This window comes from Aethalodelphis obliquidens, unplaced genomic scaffold (assembly GCF_003676395.1).
Source record: "Aethalodelphis obliquidens isolate GAN/ISIS:26980383/991018 unplaced genomic scaffold, ASM367639v1 scaffold50, whole genome shotgun sequence".
NCBI classification, from domain to species: domain Eukaryota; kingdom Metazoa; phylum Chordata; class Mammalia; order Artiodactyla; family Delphinidae; genus Aethalodelphis; species Aethalodelphis obliquidens.
The window spans coordinates 5,727,595-5,748,611 of NW_020837994.1; the positions used below are offsets into that span (position 1 = coordinate 5,727,595).

Here is a 21,017-nt window from a genome sequence, read left to right on the forward strand (position 1 = left end):
GGAGCAGAAGACCAGCCCAGCTGAGCTCTTCCTGAACTGCTGATTCACACTATGAAGTACAATCAACTGGTGTTTTTTAAACCACTAAGTTTTGGGTAGTTTGTTATGTGGCAATAGATCATCAGAACAGGAATTTGCTAATATTTTCTCCCTTTTAGAGACGAAGACTTATAAGATCTAGGTCCACAGCTAGTGAGCACTGGGGTGGGGGTGGGGGGTCTGAGCATAGGGTGTGTCTGACCCTGTAATCTGTGCTTTGAACAACTCGCTACAGTGAGTGGACCATCACTGATGCCCTCAGAACATCAGGGCCAAACTCACTTCTTCCAAGCAGACAAGAGATAGAACCTGTGATTTCCTCTCAATTCTTCTAGTGAGTAGGAGCTTAATAAATATTTTTGAATGACTTTTTTCTTCACAGGGTTGGTATGGGGAGCAGATATATATGGCAAAAGTGGAAACGGCTTTTATAGCATGTATTTTAATGCCGGGCACTGTGCTGTGTGTTTCTCATACATTTCATTTACTCCCAACCCAACAGGCACGAATTCTTAACCCAATTTACAGATGGCGACATCAAGGTTTAGAGACGTCAAGGAGGCTGTCCAGCTAGTAAGCACTACAGCCAAGGTAGGAATCCACATCCACCTGATCTAAAGCCCACATCCTTCCCACCTCACCGAGCTGATCACAATTACTTTTGATTCTATCTGCCAGACTTGACACTGATCCCTCTTAAACTATACCTTGTTAGTTTTGTGCTGTCAACCAGTTGGTATGAAGATCTAGAATTCTGATTGTTTTATCCACTGTATCAGGCACCTCTCCCAGTTTCAGGCTTTTTTTTTTTTTTTGCGGTACGCGGGCCTCTCACTGCTGTGGCCTCTCCCACTGTGGAGCACAGGCTCCGGACGCGCAGGCTCAGCGGCCATGGCTCACGGGCCCAGCCGCTCTGCGGCATGTGGGATCTTCCCGGACCTGCATGGGCAAGTGGACTCTCAACCACTGCGCCACCAGGGAAGCCCAGTTTTAGGCTATCTTTAGATGCACAGAACTCTGAGGTCACAGCAGAAACCTTCCTCAAACATTTCATCTGGGTCTTCAAGGACTTTGCTAGACCAAGAAGTGAGGAGGAAGGTGACTCTGGCAGAGTTGTGCAAAGAGTATGTGCAAAGGCACAGGGGCATGAAAGGCCTGGGGATTTGATGGAATACTGATAAATACACATATATGTACACTCACATAGACACACATATACTGAATATTACATTTACATAATCATGTTATATATGTGAATGGATTTAGAAAAGCAAGAAAATGTTATATAAACATGAGTATACACCAACGTGTTAACCATGATTACCATTTGGTGGTAGATATGGGTGACTTTCTTTTCTTGCTTATTTCCATTTCCTAACTGCTCTACAGAACATGAGTTGAATGATAAAGTATAAGAAAAGAGAAAACAAAGTTCCATGTGGTTTGAGCAATGGATGTGGGAGAAGAGAGGGTCAGATAGGCACGTGGGCACTGGCTAATGAGGCAAGAGACTTAAGCTGGGACCACATTCACGTCTCAAACTAACCATCAGGAGAACGTCCCTGCTGCTGGTCCTTTATCTTCCTTTCCCTCGAAAAACCTGGAGAACCACCTACTTTTTTTTTTTTTTTTTTCCCAAGCCCCAGAATACCCTTTCTAGCAGCAGGGGAAGAAGAAAACAGGACATAGAAAAAGCACAATGGCCGACAACAAGGAAAGGCAGCCGCAGCTCCTTGGCTCAGAATCTCGGGAGACTGGGAGGCCGCAGAAGGGTCGCTCCGCCCCGGGACGAGAACCACCTACTTTGATCCTATGTGAGAAAAAATGAACATCTAAGCAGAGGGAGTAGCTGCCACGCTCCATGCCGGGAATCAGAACCATTGATTACTTGCTGGCTTCTTTCAACCAACCATGTGCTGTCATTCAATAAGCACTTTGGAAATAATGGAGATCTAATTAAGCTACTCTGGGTAGGAAGACATACAATTATCTGACTGTGTCCGTGAAGAGAGCAAAGGAGGCACGCAGGGAAAAGTCACACATGATCTTGAAGACTGTCAACAGAGACATATTAATTAAGAGACCGGGGGCAGGTTGGGCCACATCTGTGAGAAATTTGCTTTTGGAAAAATGATTCTACAGGAGTAAAATGGCACAAAAGGATGTTGATTTTCTCTCACTGGACCCACTAGCTCAGTGTGGGAATATCACCGTCATGTGCCAGGCAGAGTCAGATGGGTACGCCTTCCACGTGCAGATTAATTTCACTTCCTCAAATGTGGTATGACTTTTGTCCTCTTCCCAGATAAGGAACAGGAGTTTGAGAAAATCTTTGTTTCCCACTACTTTGAGAACTACTTTCTCTTTGAGAAAGAGCTTCCAAATGTCCAGCCTGGGACACTTCATCCTCAGTTTAGAGAAAATAGGAAAAGGCTATGTCCCCCAAAGCCAAACGAGCTTATCTCAGAGTGGTAGGATTATGGGTACATCTACCTTTCGTCTTCATATCTTTCTGTGTTTTCTCCAGTGGGTTTGTATGGTTTTTATAACCTTAAAAAAATCCCTTCTGTTTGGGAAAAATAGTGGCTTAGCAAAGGGAAGGAAGAAGGCTATTAACAGGGGGGGACTGAAATCCCTGAGCCGAAAGCATTCAAGGAGGCTGGAAGAAGGGAGAGGCAGAGGGGTCCAGGCCAGGAGGATACGGTTGGTGGTGTAGGGAGACAGCACTGCACCCGGAAGCTGGGCCACCTGGGTTCAAATCTCAGCCGTGCACGGACTGCCTAGCCTTTTTGAGTCTCAGCTTCCAAGTCTCTTAAGTGGGATCACAATAGTAATACCTATTCCCTAAAGTTGTGAGGATTCTATCATATCCCACATATGAAAGCCCTTGTAACTAAAACTCAAATGTATCAATGTTAGGGATTATTAGGGCTTTGGGTATAGAGGGGCTAGGCCAGAAGGAGAGGAGGAGAGGAGGTGAGGGGCGATGGCAGCCACCGAGCACCCACCGCAGGCCAGGCAAGTCCACGCCAGGCGGAGGGTGACCAAGTCGCGCTAGGGAAAAGCAGAGGTGTGGGCCCAAATCAAACGCTGGGAGCCTGCTCTCTGCCACGTGACAGCCCTGCTCACACACATCAGCTCTCATCTACTGTTACAACAGCCTTCTCCAGTGAGCAGCATCCCCGTGGGGTATTAAAGTGAGGCACAAAGGGGGTCAGCAAGTTGAGCAAGGTCATACCTTCAGTAAGCAGCAGGTTCGCCCTGAACTTCAGGGCTGCTTGATTCCCAAGCCCCAGCTCTCTCTCCCCTACACCATCCCACCGCCCTCCTCGTATCCCTACGCTGCGGCCCAGACCCCAGCCGCCCGGGCCGGGCCAGGGGGCGGGCACACAGCGGGGCCCCTCCAGAGCCCGAGGGTCTCAGCCCGGCCATCCCACACCCCGCGGCCTTCCCGCGCCCCGCACCTGGTCTCCAGCGGGATGTTGCTGTTGAGCAGCCAGTTGTCCTGGGCGTGGGCCGGCTCCTGCGCGCTCCCGGACGCGGGCTCTCCGGAGAGCGAGTGATCCGTGGGGGCCGGGCTTGGGTTGCTCCTCGGAGTGAAGTTGCCCCGGTTCAGGGAGCTAACGGAGGCCGCGTGGTGCTGGTTAGGGGTGTGGGCGTGCGAGAGCGGCAGCGGCGGTGTCCGGAGCCGAGGGTGGTTCTGAAGGCCACCCGGGGGATCTAGGGCACAAACACGCGCAGTCAGCGGGGCGGGGACGACCCCACGGGGACCGCGCGGCAGCAGCCGGGCCAGCCGCAGGCACTGGCAAACCGGACACGGTCAGGCGGTCAATACACAGGTACCCGACAGGCACTTATTGAGCACCTGCTCTTCTAGCTGCTGAGATACATCAAGGAGAAAAGCAGACAAAACTCCTGTCCCCACTGAGCTGACATTTTCGTACGAGAGATAATAAGATTAAAAAAAAAAAAAAAAAAAAAGACTAGCCTCCCATGTCATCAGCTTCCTGCTGTTTCTTTGGTACTTTTAGGGTATGGCTAGAATCAGTAACTTCAACATCACCTGGGAATTGTTTCGAAATGAAAATTCTTGGGCCCTGCCCCAGAGTTACTGAGCCATGAATCTTGGGTGGGGTCCATTAATCTGATTCCACAAACGCTCCAGGTGATTCAGACGTGGGCTAAAATGTGAGCATCACCAATTACACACAATGGTACACAGCAAGTGAAAAATACAAGGTAAGTTAATACACAGTTTACCGAGATGGTGATAAATCTGAGAACACGTAAAGCCAGGAAGGGCGCTGTGGCCTGTGTACTTGGAGGCAGTGGTGAAACTTTAGGTCACACAGACAGTGATGGCCTCAGGTGACTTTTGACTAAAGGGAATGAGTCTGGGGGGGATTAAAAACCACCACTAACATCTCTTGAGCCCTTACTATGTGCCAGGCACTATTCCGAGCCCTCTACCTGTGTTAATTCAGCTCATCCTCACGACCCGCTACAAAGCAGGTACTGTCTGTATCTCCATTTTACAGGTGAGAGAATTAAGATACAAATTTTATTTATATCTATTAAATATATTTATATGCACGACACCTTCTTTATCCATTCCTCTGCTGATGGACATTTAGGCTGCTTCCGTGTCTTGGCTATTGTAAGTACTGCTGCAATGAACACTGGGGTGCATGTATCTTTTCTAATTATGGTTTTCTATGGATATATGCCCAGGAGTGGAATTGCTGGATCATATGGTAGTTCTATACTTAGTTGTTTAAGGAACCTCCATACTGTTCTCCATAATGGTTGTACCAACTTACATTTGAGATTGACCCATACACACTACTATATATAAAATAGATAACTAATAAGGACCTACTGTATAGCACAGGGAACTCTACTCAGTACTCTGTAATGACCTATATGGGAAAAGAATCTAAAACAGAGTGGATATATGTATATGTATAACTGATTCACTTTGCTGTATACCTGAAACTAACACAACATTGTAAATCAACTATACTCCAATAAAGATTTAAAAAAGAAGAAAAAGAAAAAAAAGGCCTAAGACTAAGACAACCATGCACATGTCACGTTACCTCTTTGAGCCTCAGTTTTATCATCTGTAAAATGGGGGAAAGAGTTTATTAAGGGAACCACAGAGCTACAGTGATATCAAATGAGGCAATCAATGGGAAGGAAACATTTCTCAAGTTCACAGTTTACAAAGTATTCCACATCACTTGTTCCTCTCGAGAACCCTGTATTTCACAGAGAGGACTGAGAGTCAGTGAATATGGGATCCAAATCAAGACAGGTATGATATTCCAAAGGCTGTGCTCTTCCTTGGCTCAGCAGACAGCCTTCTGGAAACCATCAAGCACAATCAAGCGTGAGGCACTATCAGTGTTACGGCTACTTTTAGTGGAAGATACGTCGCTCTCTGCTTTTTATGTAACCCAGTCTTTTATGCCAACGAGTTATAAAGCAAATCTGGTGGGAGTGGGGCTGGGTAGCAATAGAAGGGAAAAAGAAACAGAAACCCATGTGAGCAAATCACTTCCTTCCTACGAACCATTTTCAGGATAAAGGCCACATGGGATCTACCAAGCCCTTTAGAATTTGATCCACGCCTGGCTTTCCAGCCTCATCTCTCATCAGCTCCCTCCCTGTACACTCCACACCTTTCTCTCAGAGGCCAAGAGATCTGCTGGGCCACAGAGTGGCTAACATTGCCACTCCAATGAAGATGGTCTCCAGGAAGGCCACAGAATATGAATGGTACCCTCTGAAGATGTACCATGCTGTGGTCCTGGACCAGAAGACCTGCCAACAGAGATGCCCCTTGATGGGAAGGGAGAGAACCTGGGAGCCAGTAGAACAGGCAGAGAACGGACAGCCTTGGACCAGGGAGAAAGCGAGAATATGCAAGGGTCATTTGTTTGGTCCACCTGTCCTCAGGCAGCATTTTAATGGAGACATGTGGAGCCTGGAAAAGAAGCCAGCAGCAGAAGCGGCCTCCTGGGTTGATTGAGGGTCCCTCCTTACCCCTGGCCTTTCAGTCCAGGTCACTACTGTCCAGTGGTTATCAGGAGGCCGGCAGAGAAGGGTGACCTAGTCCTTGCCCCGGCCCATCGCTAGGAGTCAACCTTCCCATGGCATTTTACCTAATTGGTATTAACAGTTGCTGCCATGTATTTGAGCACATACTAAGTGTGCTTTCACAGCCTGAACCTTTCTAATGCTCACAGCAGCTCCTAGAGGGCGGCATGATTATCATTCCCATTTTACAGACGAGGAAGCTGAGGCTTACAAAACTAGTGAGTGGTCCTTACTAACCCACAGCCTGAATTCTGTCTACCAAACCATGGTGCCTTTGCATAAAACACAGATACCTGCTTGACCGTCTCAGTCCATGGCCAAAGGCAAGAAAAAGACCCTCAGTGAAGAGAGCAAGCATCTGAGGTCTGGGTCAGGACAGGCTGACCTGCAAGCCTACAGACACTTGCTTTGTGGCTAAGTAGGATGCCCGACTCTGGCTTGATAGCACTGCCAAGAGTCCTGAAATGATGGGATTTTAAGCATAAGCGTCTAAAAGGAAATTCTCCTATGGGGATAAGGAATGTCCTGGTCCAAATCCGTTCTATTTTTGAAGCTCAGCTCAATTGCCACCTCTTCCAGAAAGCCTTCCTTGATCTACCCTCCTCCAAAGTTCTCTTTTCCTCCACTGAATGCTAACACAGCAGGTAACCTAGACGGCTCACCTTTTCTGTCTCCCCCAGAGCATGCATACTTATGTCCCCACCTTGCCTCCTCTAGTAGGTATAAAAATCCCTGTTCCCTCTGTGCTGTTGATCACAGGTCCTAGATGAAGCAGATGCTCAATGTAGGTTTCTTGAGCAAGTGGCTCTTGTGAGTGGTCTGGGCAATCTGTCCAGAAGGGTAAGGCTGGTGGGGAGGGTTTTTGTATGCCAAAAATGACAGCAGGCCACCTGGGCTCTCTAGGCCATGGGTCCATACAGCCCTTTACTTACTTGCCTGGAACCAGAGTCCCAGATGCTTCAGCTGGGCTCTCTCTTTCCCTTCCATTCTGAGAACAGTAGGAAAGGGGATTCTGATGTCTCCCAGGTTTCCCAGGGAAAGGCTCTGTGTTTGGGGGCTCAGCAATGGGAGTGCACTCACAACCCCAAAAAAGACATGGCCTTCCCAAGGAGCAAATGTTTTCTCTGGTCTGAACGGAGACTCCTTTCTGCTCCTATGGCCAGGAGGGAAGACAGAGGAGAGGCCTTCTTTTTTCCCCTTATCCTCCCCAATTTGTACTCTCATCTTTAGAGGGAGTTCAGAACCAATTCACTCATTCAGCATGTACTGAATCCCCTTTCTGTGCCAGGACCTGTAAGCTGGGTGTTGGGAATACAATGGTGAATGAGACAGTGATGGCCTAAGAGAGAGAAGAACTCTCTTGTGGTTCCTACTCACTGGCTGGGTGGCCTCCAGTAATTCACATCACCTTCCTGGTCCTTGGTCTGTGCACCTGTGAAGGGTGCACTCATTCCTGCGTCACCACTTTCTGGAGGATATCCTTTGCTCAAGTGCCAAATACCGAGTGAGCCCCTACTGTGCCCTGAGGGGAAGGGCCCCAGCGCCATTCACCCCAATTCACCGGTAAATATGTATGGAATGTGGGGGGCAGAGAAGGGAGAACAAAGCAGGTAGGTGGACCTCTTGTCTGCACAAGCAATGGCTTCTCTTCTGCTACCTGGGAGTAAGCACTGGTACATTTGCAAAGCTGTGGTGTAATTCTAATTTATACCCTCTTTTCGCAGATACAGCCACTAAGTATCTCTCTGAATCAAGCCCAGGTATGAGTCATTTTTACTGTTACATTGCACACCTCTGTCAGTAAAGGCCACTTGCTTATCTGAGTTTTGCAAGCCCGGTTTTCCAGGAAGGTTTTTGCTTCCTACCAGTTCTCACGTATATTTACAGTTGCTGGTTCCCTCCAACACCTCAGACGTTTTTCATTTTATATGCACAAAAATCCTGAATACCAAATGCCTCTGGGCTGCATCTCCCTGAACTGGGATCATAGTGAGGCTTCTTCAGTGGGCTGGGCAGAGCAGTAGGTGATAGAAGGAGACTAGGCTTTGATGTCAGACAGCCCTGGGTTTAAGGTTTGGCTTTGCCACTTATAAGCTGTGTGACCTTGATCAAGATACTTAACTTCTCTGGAGCTTCAGTTTTCTTATCATTAAATGGAGATAACGCCCATCTTACAGAGCCATTATGAGAAGTAAGTGAGATCATATATATATATATATATATATATATATATATATACACACATATATATAAGGTTCTTAGCATAGTGCCTGAAACACAGTAATGCAAAAAAAAAAAAAAAGTAACTATTAATTCCACGGTTATGGTAAAGCCATGCTGAATGGATAAGGCATAAAGTGCTGAACTGTCACCGTGACGATTACTCTACAGCATTTCCAATAGGGGCGCCAAAGCAAAAAACCTGGAGAGAGAAAGAGTAGGAACACGCCGGGCAGAAACGTGGTCCTCTTCTTTTACAGGTGAATCCCACTCTGGACAACCCCATTGGCTTTCAGGAGCCCTGGTCTCGGGAAGGTGCTTGTAGCTCGACGTGCAGATCAGAAGCAGTGAGAATGGCTGCAGCCTGCCACGCAGCACTAAACCGGACACACGGGGTCTCCATGTCCTCAAAGAGTAGGGCCCCTTTCTGCGTTAGGTAAGCATCTCAGAGCAAACCAGGGTGCTGCTCTGTCCTGGGTTCAGGGCGTACCCTAAGGAGAGGGCCCCTGAGGTTGTTCAATCAATCAGCAATAGAACAGCCCTGTGTTGTGTGCAGGGACTTGGGGAGTTTTAAGGATGAGCCCCGGCCTTGACAAATAGCTGGTGTTTGGGGGACAGATGTAAAAGGAGTACCAGAGCGGAGCTCAGGAGCCTCCCAGACCTAAGTTCAACCTTGGCTCTGTCTCTGACAAGCTACATGATTTGAGGCGAGTCACTCAAGTTCTCTGAGCTTCTAATTCCTCACCTATAAAATAAGTATACAGTAGTAATGTAATAAAAGGAAGGGCTATCATCAAATGAATAAACAGATCTAGAGATGAAAGAAATATGGTCTCTGACTTTGAGCTGCTCACAATTTAGTAAAAATAAGACACACCAATAGATACTACACAAGATAGTAATTATGATGAGATGATAATAGTTAACATTTATTGAGTACTCTCTATGTGACTGGTTCCGAATGGTTTATTTAATCCTTATAACACCCCTATAAAGAAGGTACTAGTTATTATTACTCCCCAATTTATAGATGAGGAAACTAATGTACAGAAAGGCTAGGAACTTTGCCCAAGATTCCTAAACCACTGAGAGATGGAGCCAGAACCTGAACTCAAGCATCTGGCCCCCGAGCCCGCACTCTTAACCACCCTGCTTTACGTACACGGAGGGAGTGGACGCGGGGAAAGTGCCCACACTGATGCCCATCACACGGCGAGCGGTCCACAAGCGCTGGCTCCCAGAATCCTCGTTAGCCTTACACTGCAGCCCCGCTGGAGCTCAACGGAGCACAGTGAGGGCTGCCAGCTTGACTGTCAGGCTCGGGGCAGGGTTCATGGCAAGCGACATGTGCCCTGTGTCTAAAGGCTATTCTAAGCATTGGATGAGGCATGTGTGGGGGTCCAGAGTCGACAGAGAGAGAGAAGAAGAGAGTGAACGTGAGGCCGGCTTGGGCATTTCTCTAACTACTGTGGGATGGCTGTGAGGGGCAGTGGCAGGAGGCCAGGTGGAGACACTGGGAGCAGGTCTGGGTGGTGGTCGCCTGGAGATGCCAAACAAAAGAACTTGGCCTTTATCGGGAGGGTGGGAGGGCGCTCCGATGGGCTCTGAGGCGGGAGGGCCATGATCACACCAGTGTTTGAGGCAGATTCCTGGCGGCCATGTGGAGAATGAACCAGGTGGGGGCAGGCTGCAGGCAGGACCCAGACTGCCTGTGGGACGCTTGACTGCTAGCGAGACTCCAGTGGAGCGCGTCGTTACCCTTTTATAAGAGCACATTCATGAGAAAAAGACATAAACTTCCAGAGCTTTGGCTCGGGCAAAGAATCTGAACGTGTCAACAGCTCTGCGATCTAGGCCGGCACTGGCTCTGAGAAAGGGTGCCAGGCTGGGCGTCCACCTCCAACCCCGTGAAACGGCCGCCAGGCGCCGAAAGGTCTCCTGGCCGCAGAGTTAACGACGACCAAGCGTGCGCTGCAGTCATTAATCGGGCCCTAAAGATTGTCAGATATGAAGGATGATGGTATTTAATTATCATAAAACACAAATACTCCAGCTGCCTGAGAATGCCAAGAGAAAGAGTGATTTGGCTTCCACTAAAATGCCATCGGCTACCACTAACTCGGGATGGGGCAGTAGCGGTGCTGAGAGCTCAGCTAATGAACCTTGGCCTCCTCGACCAATCTAGAGAAGCCAGAGAGCTCTCTGTCACCACAGTCGGCAGCCGGGATCTGACGGCTTGACTTCCAGCCTCCGCTCTGCCTCCTCCAAGCTATATATAATCTCGGACAATTTACTGAACCTGAGTTTTGGTTTCTTGTCAAATGTCTATGAAAGCACCTCACACACTGGAGGGTCCTGTGTAAGAGAGAGAGCTATCAGCGTTATTCTTATTGCCTCAGAAGGAATAAGAACAGTGGCGTCCGAATGGGAACCACTGGTCTGAGCACGAGGCCAGGGGCTGCATTTGTGTGTTTTCTCTGCCCATCCGTTCTCTCCCTGAACACATGCTTTCTGTTCACTTTCACTGCTGTGCTGTTGGTTCTGTGTCATGGCCCGTGTGCAGGGCCTCTAAACAGGGAGGGCCCACAGGGGCTGGGGCAGCAGGCTGGAGCTTCCTGAGGCTACTCTCCCAGTGCTCTTGATGGGGAGTAAAAAAGGACACCCTGAGGTCACAGTGTGGCTTTTCTGCTCCCTCGTTCACTTAGGGCAGCACTTTGAGTGAATTCAGACTGTTAAAGTGCTTGTATGTGAGAAACAGCAATGAAGGGACAATGCCTTAAACTAATGCAAAAGCCCCACTGTACAGTGCAGTGGTTTTCCAAATAGGGCCGTCTGGAAATGCGGAAGGGGCTGTTTTTTGGTTGTTCCAATGACTGGAGAGCACACCTGGTGTTTGGCAGGCAGGAGGGGGCCAGGGAAGACAGCTGCATGCCATGCACAGGAACCGGTCATCTTAAAGGTGATCCTAAAGGGTATGCCATCCAGTCAGTGGTTAGCCTAGTCCTAATTAGTCTAGGATGGGTAAATAGCTAATAATACACAATTTTATTCCCTGTTTGCTTCCACCCCCATCCCCAGTTTCACTCGCTCTCTGTCACAGGAGGTGACTGGTAAGGGCTGCCATCACCTGTGCTCCCTTGGCCCCTGGCTTCCAGAGAGGTCTGGCTAATTGTTAGCACAGCAGGACACTGGAAGGAGGAAGGGGGAAGAGGTTGAGGTCACCCCCGGCCCCATCCTCTGAAGCCCTGCTTCAGGGCAGTGTCTCAGGCAGTAGCCTCATCCCACGAGGCTATAATGGGTTACAGTTAGAGTGGTCTGGGGAAACTTCTAGGAAGAGCGAGACCTTGAACTGGGTACCGAGGGAGAGACAGGGTGAAGGTATACGAAGGGAAGGGAGCAGGGAGCTGGCACCGGCAAAGGCCCACAGGCTGAGGGATGCAGGCCCCTAAGGGACACCTGGGCACTCGGAGTGGAGAGCTGTGGGGGGAGCAGAGGGAGAGGCTGGAGCCCCCCTGCAAGGACCTGGAGCCAGAGGGGCAGCTTTAAGTGTGTTCAGAGGGCTCACCCCAACTTCCAGCCTTTTAAAGCCAGATGTTAGAGTAGTCACAGGAGTGAACCAGAACGCCCAGGCTTCATTACAACGCACTCAGGATTCCTCATCCAGCAACGAATGCTCTCCTAGGGTGGGGTGTGGGTGAGGGACACCCTGCTGTCTTCACCAGACAGTTGAGGAAAGAGCAGAGTCAGGAGTCTCTGCCAGAGAGAGGTATAGTCAGCACTGCTATTTCCAGAGTCATGGTAATTTACAATCTAAGCCAAGGGCATCAAAAGCTGTCTGTTCTAAGCAGGAGAGTGAACAACTTGGCAGGGCCACCATCTGAACCCGGAAGAACTCTCTCCCAGTATACTTCATTCTTGCACTTGCCCCTAACACCTGCTAATTGCTGTGTGACCTGAGGCAAGGCACTTAAGCTATCTGAGCTCCGGTTTCCCCAACTGACAAACAGGAGGAGGAAGGGGTGGGAGTCCCTCTAATTCTAAAAGCAAGGCTGAGTCATTCTTGGCAGATGAACCCGGGAAATCCGTTAATGAACATCTGCTTGCTAAAGACGTGCACAGCAAGTCGGCGGACTGGATCGTGCTGTGCGACTGGGCACCGAAGAGGGCAGAGAGGTGGCCCGGAAGGAAGAGAAACGTGGTCCTTCTTTCCTCCCTCCCTCTCCTCCTGCTTCCTTGCTTTCCTTCCTTTCACAAAGGTCACTCTCCATAAGCCCTGTGCTTGATACTGGAGACCCAGAGATGGATTAGTCAAAGCCCCTGCCTGTAAAATCTGAACAGACCGATCAGGAAAGGTCGGCTACAACCACAGGGGATCTTTCCTGGGTACATGGCTTTCCCCCAGCTTAAAGCTTAGGGCAGAACTTGTCCTGGGAAAGCTTTCTGCTTGTCAATTAAGTTTTCTTTCCTTCCACTGTTACCTTCCTGCCCTTTTCAAAAATGGTCTGACCCATAAACTGTTAGGTTAAGTCCCAAATCAATAAGGAGCCTTACCTATCAATAGGAGTGAGAGTGTGTGTGTGAGTGTGTGTGTGTGTGTGAGTGTGTGTGTGTGTGTGTGTGTGTGAGTGTGTGTGAGAGAGAGTGTAGGAGGTGGAATGCAGTTCAACAGGAGGCTGCAGTGTGCTGGAGCAGATCTAATGCAGTGGGCTGCATTCATAGAGGGAAAGCACGAAGGAGGGAGGTGAGGGTCAGGCCGTGCTGATCAGCTGGAATGGGGCCAGAGAAGGGACACCTGGATTGGGGGTCATGCCAGTGCTGTAGACACTGATCCCCCCCCGCAGCCTCTGGAGCTAGTCAGTGTTTTCCCTGGCTTCCTTGGATGGTGAGGGGTTTAGAAACTGTGTTCCTATGGGGATAAACAGAGGACCAATGTTGTTAGCCTGGGGAGGAGACAGGTTAGGGAAAGGGATTAAAGAAAGAGTGTGTGGCTAGGAGTCCAGCTGAAATACACCACATGCCTATGATAAGCTTTCCCAGTCTCGTCACTTAGGCCACACAATTCATAGCTCGGAAATTAAACACCCAATTATGGGGTGCAGTAGAGTCCTAGACTGAAGAACTGTTCCCCGCTGTGTCATTAATGCACGCTGTGGCTTTGGAAAACTCCCTTCCCCTTCCTGGGCCTCAATCTGTCTGAAAAAGGAGGTTCCTTCATTTGATAGATGATCTCCTGAGGTTCCTTCCAGCCTTTGACAGTCTGATTCCTCGTGGCTTCCCTTGTTCCTCTCGGGGAATTTTCTGGAAAGGAGATGGGCAAAGCACTACTGCTGCCTTCAAACAGCCAAAGGATGGAGGAAGCGGCACATCTACTCCATGGGCTTTAGGAGGAAGAATCGGGGCCAAGCCCAGGAGGTTACCTGGAGGAACTCGCAGCGCAACTCCAGGAAACCCTTCTTCCTGCCAATGAAGTGGTTTGAAATAACTAGCCTCAACCTCCTCGCTGAACTTCAAGCCTCTGCCGCTCAAATGAAATTCATATGGAGCGTTCTCCAGCTGGCTCCCTCTCCTGTGCTCCTGATCTCAGTATTACCACCGCTGCCACACCACCCACTCCCTCCATCAAAGCAGGCGGCTGGGGATCACCATCGCCTTCTCCCTCTTTTTCAGGTTCAACAGCTTAGCCATGATTGCCATACTCTGGCTTTGCCCTCCACATCTCTGGGATTCTCACCTCTCCCACTGTCATGACCTCAGCTCATCAGTGGACACCCAGACCAGGGCCACAGATGACACTGGGGTCTCAGCCCACTGGCTCACCCCTGCTCCAGGTCACTCCCCTGCCATAAAGCCTTCTATGGCTCCCCACTGCCCACAGGACAAGACCCTCACCATCTGACCTGAGCCCACCCACCACTCCAGGGCTGCACCCACAGCTCTCTACTCCTCTCTTTAAGAAGGTGCCAAGGTTAATAGGCTAATTATAAACCACTCATGAAACGGCTCACTGCCTGTCTCACATTCACGGCTTTGCACGTGCCTTTTCCTTCTGCACGGAAGGTGTTTTTTCCTCCTTTACTGGTTAACTCAGACTAGAAGTTACCTTCTCTAGGAAGCCTTTTATGACCACCCCCTCAACCCCCGCCCCCGCCAGTTTGCGTTCAAAGCCGCTTTTCTGGGCACTTCTAACCCCCATGGCTCACTTGGAGTTACGATCACTTGTTTGCATAACTGTCTCTTCTACCAGACGGTACGCTCCAAGCGTGGAGGTCTTATCTTCATACATCACAGGCTGTGAGGCTAGAAGCATGACTCGTCTCTCTGGGGTACCTGGCGGGCTCTTTCACCCGGGTGCTGCCACTGGTTCCCAAGGGGCAGGGGGTGGTTTGGGCGCTCTGGGCACCCTGATCTTTCTCTTTACACTTGACCTGATGTTCTCCAAACTGCACAGGTTACACAGCTGATCACTGAGGCTGGCATCAACTCTATATTTTTTTATCAATGGTTGAAGAGGCCACGAAAAGGAAATCAAGACCATGAACCTCAAGGCTCCCACAGGGAAGAATCTATTTTGTTGAAATCGACATCAGCACTGAAGGTCAAGGTAGTTTACTGGGTGGTTTTCCTTACTATACTCCCCAAGCCCGCCCCTCCCCCATTACATGGGCCCTGCAGGAGGCTAAGTACCAGCACATGGAGAGGCGAATTTTCATCCACGTGTTCACATCCCTCCCTCCATTTTATATCCATCAATAGTTCTGAAGAAACTGCCTTCTCCTGGAAGAGACACTGACGTGACTAGATGAAGCGACAGGCTGCTAGAACCCACGGAGCATTACCGCGTGTGGTTAAGTGCCACGGCTGAGGCTCAAGCTGTGGGTTCAAACCCACTTACACACTGGGCCGCACTACAAATCTTTTCTGGGACCCCAGTTTCACGCCACTGTGGCCCGGAGGGTGAGTGCTGAGTTGGAGGGAACTGAGTTTGAAACCAGGTTCCACCACTTACTAGCTTTATGGCTGGCTCTGGGTGAGTTTTTAACCTCTGAAAGCCTTGACTTCTCCATCTGTAAAATGGGGATAAGGGCGCCATCTGCTTCTTAGTCTTGTTTCAGAGGTTTAGTGGGACGGTGTATGTTGGGTCCTGAGCACAGGACTGTCAAACAGAAGGGCTCAGTTGAGGTTAAGTATGAATTTCCTCTCACAGCTCCTGAGAATCCCATCGAGTTACATTCCACTTGGGCTGTGGAATCCCCAAGGGCAGAGATCTGATCTTTTTCACCCAGGGCTTGGTCTTCACCGTATCTTTAGCTGTTTTCCCTCTAGAGGCTATTAAGGTACCAGTAAGTGTTTGTTGAATGAAACGAAAGAAGCCCTTGTCCATGCAGGGTCTTTGGGTCTGGGCACGAGGAGGCTATCCGTGGGGAGGAGAATGAATATTTATTGACACATGACTATAAGCTGGGCCCTCAGAAAGGTTTCCTCACTTCATTTTCAGAACAACACTAAAGGCGGCTCTTAATTTCCCCATTTTACAGACGAGGAAACTGAGCCTCATTGGCCTGCTCTGCCTTTGCCTATGACTTTTGCAAATGGGGTATCTCAGGCCTCAACATTCGGGGCAACCTTATGAGATATGACACCTGGATTTACAGAAACCTGCCCAAGGCCGCATCACTAGGAAATGATACAAAGCCAGGATCCCAGCACAGATCACTCTGCTCGCTCTACTCCTGCAGGGGATCAAGCCTCCTAGAGGCAAAGGAAGAAGAAAAAATAAATTCAGAAGTACTTAAGCTCTATGTATTGAGCAATTTATTAAATGCAAAACCTCTCGTATGTTTTTGCTTTGATTGAGCAACAGTCATGTCAACAGTTCCATGGACGAGGTGTTTGGGGACCACAAAAGCTTTACTGTTTGATGACACACCCGAATAACAACGCTGAGAGGCAGGTGTTATTATCCTTTTACACACGGGGAAACCGAGGCCCTGCAAGGCTAAGAGGCTTGCCCAGGCGCAGAGCTCGTAAGCAGTGGCCTCCCAGCCTCTCGAAACTGCATGGAAACACACACCGTCTACCTCGGCAGAAGGGCACCCACCCAACCCCAGCAAGTCACAAGGCAGCATGAGACCCCCCGCCCGAGTGATCCTGACCTTTTCCCTCAGGCTGTCAAAGGTCCCACTTCCGGCATCCAACTAATTATACTATCAGAGAGACGCTTTCTATCATTTATGACATGACCACGTGTGGCTTTTCCTTTTGATACAAGCTCAGGAGATCTTAGGCAGGTATTCCACCCATCAATGTCCATGAACCAAGTCATACTAGGAACAGATAAAAGGCATTTGTCCTCCTGAAGTCCTCGGCAAAGTGTCCAGCTCAATCCCCAGGCCGCGCAAATGTAATCATAGCACTAATAATGGCCTCAAAGGCTTACTGAGCTGCCAGCTACTCTGCTAAGCATCTCTAATGCACTTCTTTACCCATTTCCTCTCCCCAAGAGTCCTCTGAGGCCGGTGTACGAGGAACACAACACAGAGTGGTAGGAGTGTGGGCTCTAGAGCCAGGCAGCCTGGGTTTGAATCCTGGCTCCAACACTTCCTAGCTGTGTGGCCCTCTTTCCTGACTTCAAATATGGAGATAGTACTCGTGGGGTGGTTGGGAGGATTCACGTAAAGCTCAAAGAGCATTCGTGGCACACAGTAAGGACTCACCAAATGCTAGCTATCGTTATGTCTATTTTACAGATGAGGAAACTGAGGCTCAGACAGACAATTGGCTCATGCTCCACAGCTGCCCAGTGCCAAGACTGGAATTCAGATCTAACTTCAACTCCCATGCTCTTAATGGCTACGGCTCACTTTCTGCCCTTCACCCTACAGTTCACCAGCATGGCAGGTGCTCCCAGACGGTATGATGATTACTGTTATTCATAGTTGAGAATGCCTCGTTAAGTGCTATGCTCCTGGTCACCGCCCTCCCAAGGTGACCGACCTCCAGCTCGTGCCCCTTCTCTTCCATGGCGTCATGAGCAGCTTACAGAGCAAATCCCCGCAGCCAGGGCACAGACGGCACCAACTTCATTTTAATGCAAAAAGTGTACAGTCTGTGGGCACCACCTGGGCTCATTCCCCAAGTCAATTCTTTTCTCTTGGCCGTGGAAGATTTTATTTTTCCAATTTCAGAATCAACTTACGTTAAAAAAGAGAGAGAAATCCAATCAGCCTGGCTCAGGTTTGTGAAACAAATGATGCAGCTGGCATAGAACCTTAATCAAACAGTTATATTCATAACCACAGTTATCGCTGCTCTACCTAATTTCTACAGCCCAGGGCCTCCTACAGAAAATGTCTCTTGGCGATATAGGATGAAATGCAGAGGCTCGCTGACGCTGCTGAAGGGGTGTAGAACTGCAGGCCTGGCACATTAATGAATCTGAAGCAAATCTGGATTTGGAGGCACGTCCTCCAGGAATTCCACCCACACCTCAATGTCATACTACATTTTCTTTCTTTCCTTTTTTTTTAAATAAGGAAATGGAAGAAGTAAACTTTTGCCTGGCTGCTTCCTTTGTTTTCTGGAAGAAATATAGTAGAAAGGCCAAGCTTATTGTCCTGAAGAGGACAAGTGCTTCAGAGTCTGGTTGACATGGGCTTGAATTCTGGCCCTGCCATTCATCAGCTGTGTGACCTAGACAAGTTACTTAACCTCTCTGAGAGCATCAACAAAATGCAGATAATTATTCCTACTCACAGACTGAAAATTAAATGAGAGAACAGTGAGTTTCCTACTAGACTGTGAGCTTTGTATTCCCAATGCTTAGCACAAGTACTACTTTATTGCAGGTCTAATATAAATGTTTACTGATTCTGCCTACAATCCTACCGTCCATTGTTTACTGAGTGATTACCATGTGCCAGGGATGATGCTAACTTCTTTACAGGCGTGATCTTATTTTATCCTAAAAACAACCCTGGAAAGCATGTATTATGATCCCCCTTCTAGCTTTGAGACAACTGAGGCGTTGAGAAGTTAGGAGACTTGTCCCGAATAACACAACTAGTAAGAGGGGAGCAAACAGGAATCCCACCATCACAGAGGCAGGGCCAAACTCACACCCAGGCCTGCTGACTCTACTTCTCTGTCCTGCCCCCTCCTTTCACAGCACCCATCAAACATCACACACAGCACATTCTTAAGGATACTTGTTTCCCCTTTCTTCCTCCTTTTGTCCTCTCATGTTTTAGATTTCCTTGGGGCAACTCAGAAATCAGGGTAATATTTCAGGATATTTCGAGGGGCTTAGTCATCATTTTCAGCCAACATCTGTTGAACATTTGCAGCAGGGCTTGCTCTCGGTTAGTTCCTGGGCAGACACTTCTCTCCTTGCTGGGGCTTCCCAGATTCCTGGACTACCCAGAAGAAAGAAAAGTGAGGGATCCAACTCTCCTGAATGACTTTGGGGAAGAGAAGGTGCCCACCCAGGTACCTGGTGAGTCTGATTCAGCCTACTTATGCCCCTGCCCGTTGGCAGGGGTAGGCCTGGGCCCTAGTTGCAGCCCTTCCCTGATCTCGCTGGAATCTGGTGCAGTCACCCCACCTCTCTGGGTCTCAGTTTTTCCCTGTGTGGACGGAGAGTATTAGACCCAATTCATTTGCTCAGCAAATATTTCTGTCAGTTGTTTCCAAACTCTTCACTCCTAGAATCCTACTAATAATCCCCTTACAATTACCCTATGTTTTAAGATACTTTGTTTCCAACACAAGCTATATTGATTAACTAATCATGAATTGTTCTCCCATTTTTAAATCAAACACATGTAAAACTGATGATCAGAATTTCTGACAGGACCGAGAGGATTCAGTGAATGGGTCCCTAGCAGCCCGCTCACTGCTGACACTCAGTAGGCCCTGGGTTCACTAAACGAATGAGTGAATGAATGAACGGATGGATGGATGGATGGACGGACACCTGGTGCTAAGCAGAAGGGCACTAAATGGTGGGAAAATACAGAGTCAGAACGACCTGGATCTCGATACCAGCTCTACCATTCACAAGCTGTTTGATCTTGGATAGGTCACTTACCTCCCTAAGGCTCAACCTTCCCATCTATGACAGGAAGACACTTAGCTATGTCTTGCAGGACCATTGTAAAGTTGATTAATAATAATAGTGACAATGATAAGAAAAATAATAGGAGCTAAAACATATACAGTGTAGAGTATGTGCCAGGCACCAGTCTAAACGATTTACACATATTAACTCAATCTTCCTAATAAGCCTAAGAGGTAGTTACTATTATCAACTCCTGTTTTACAGATGGGGAAACTACATACAAGAAAGTTGTTATGTAACTTGCCCAAGGACAGACTTGCATGATGGAGACAGCATCCAAACCCAGGAGGTCTGGCTCGAGCCTGTGTTCTTAACCCTCCACTCTACTGCCTGGGTAGGTCATCAAAGTGCTGAGCACGTAGCACGGTAACTCCCATCCTTACTGAGGGGAAGCCCTCCAGGCTGGCTAGTGCACTCTTACAGCAGGACGATCAGCACGGTTTCCAGCTGGGCTTTTTGCAATAATGGCAATCACTCATAGCATCCCTATATCTACAAGATCCATAATGGCCCAGCAACAGCACTTGGGATGAAGCAGGAGGTGCTGTCAGACACTGGCTCTGCTGGGGACTGTACCACAGAGACCTTAGTCAATGGGAGGAAAAATGAGGCAAGTGTTGTCCGTTTAGCCTCCGTTTCTGGAAGACATGCAGAATTCCTCCTGCTCAAGGTGGTTTCCATCCACCATGCCTTTGCCTCTTTAGGGTACCTAGGTGGCTTTTACTCACCTGGCATTTCTTCTGATGATAGAAATTCTCTTTTTGTCCTGGGGATCCCTACTCTCAGCTTCTCAATTTGGATGGAACTGACTTCAGGGAGGCCAAGGAGGGCACCCACCCACCCCCATTCCTCCCGCCAGGGTGTCTTTGATTCAGGCAGGGACATGTGACCCTGGTCAGGCCATTCAGAGTCAATCCTGGATTGCCTTTGGCGCTATGGGGAAAGAGGCACTCTCCTCTTCCTGGGTTTACAAAGCTGGTAGCATATAAGCCTGGGGGGTCCCTTTGTCTTCAGATGGGGAATGCCTGTGTGAAAACGAGGCCAAAACAAAGAGAAACGGTCAAGAGAAAGAGATTCATGGAGACATTATTTGAATGCCTGGATCTAGTTACACTGATGGAAAAATGACCCCTGGCCTTTTCAGTTATATTACCCAGTACATTTTCTTAAAAACAGCAGCTGGAGGTGGGTTTCCATCCTTTACAGCTGGGAGTCCTGTCTAACCCACTCGGACTGCTTACTCATCCAGATTCCCTTTTCTGGCCCCTCCTCAATCCATGAGGTTGAAACTCAACTCAGAGATGGCAACACCACATCGAAGCCCTTGCACAATCTTCAGATAGACCTGGCCACACCCTCTTTTGGCCCCATGAACTGCAACAAAATGTCCCTGCACTTGCACACCCAGGACACTAATGTGTGTGCATGCACGTGTCCCCCACTGATTGTAAGCCCGGGGTAACTTCTTCACCTCTATGGCCCGTGCGCCCAGCCCCATGCTTGCCACACGGTAGGTGCCTATGCTCTGACATCATCAACG

The 21,017-nt window shown here is 48.9% G+C and overlaps 1 protein-coding gene across 1 annotated transcript in view; it reads right to left on the reverse strand.

The window, feature by feature from the left end:
* TENM4 (teneurin transmembrane protein 4) overlaps positions 1-21,017 on the reverse strand; it is a 742,958-nt gene that overhangs the window by 234,489 nt on the left and 487,452 nt on the right. The window contains exon 10 of the mRNA XM_027083511.1: positions 3,504-3,759. Within this exon, the coding sequence (XP_026939312.1) occupies positions 3,504-3,759 (256 nt within the window). The remainder of the gene's footprint in view (positions 1-3,503; positions 3,760-21,017) is intronic.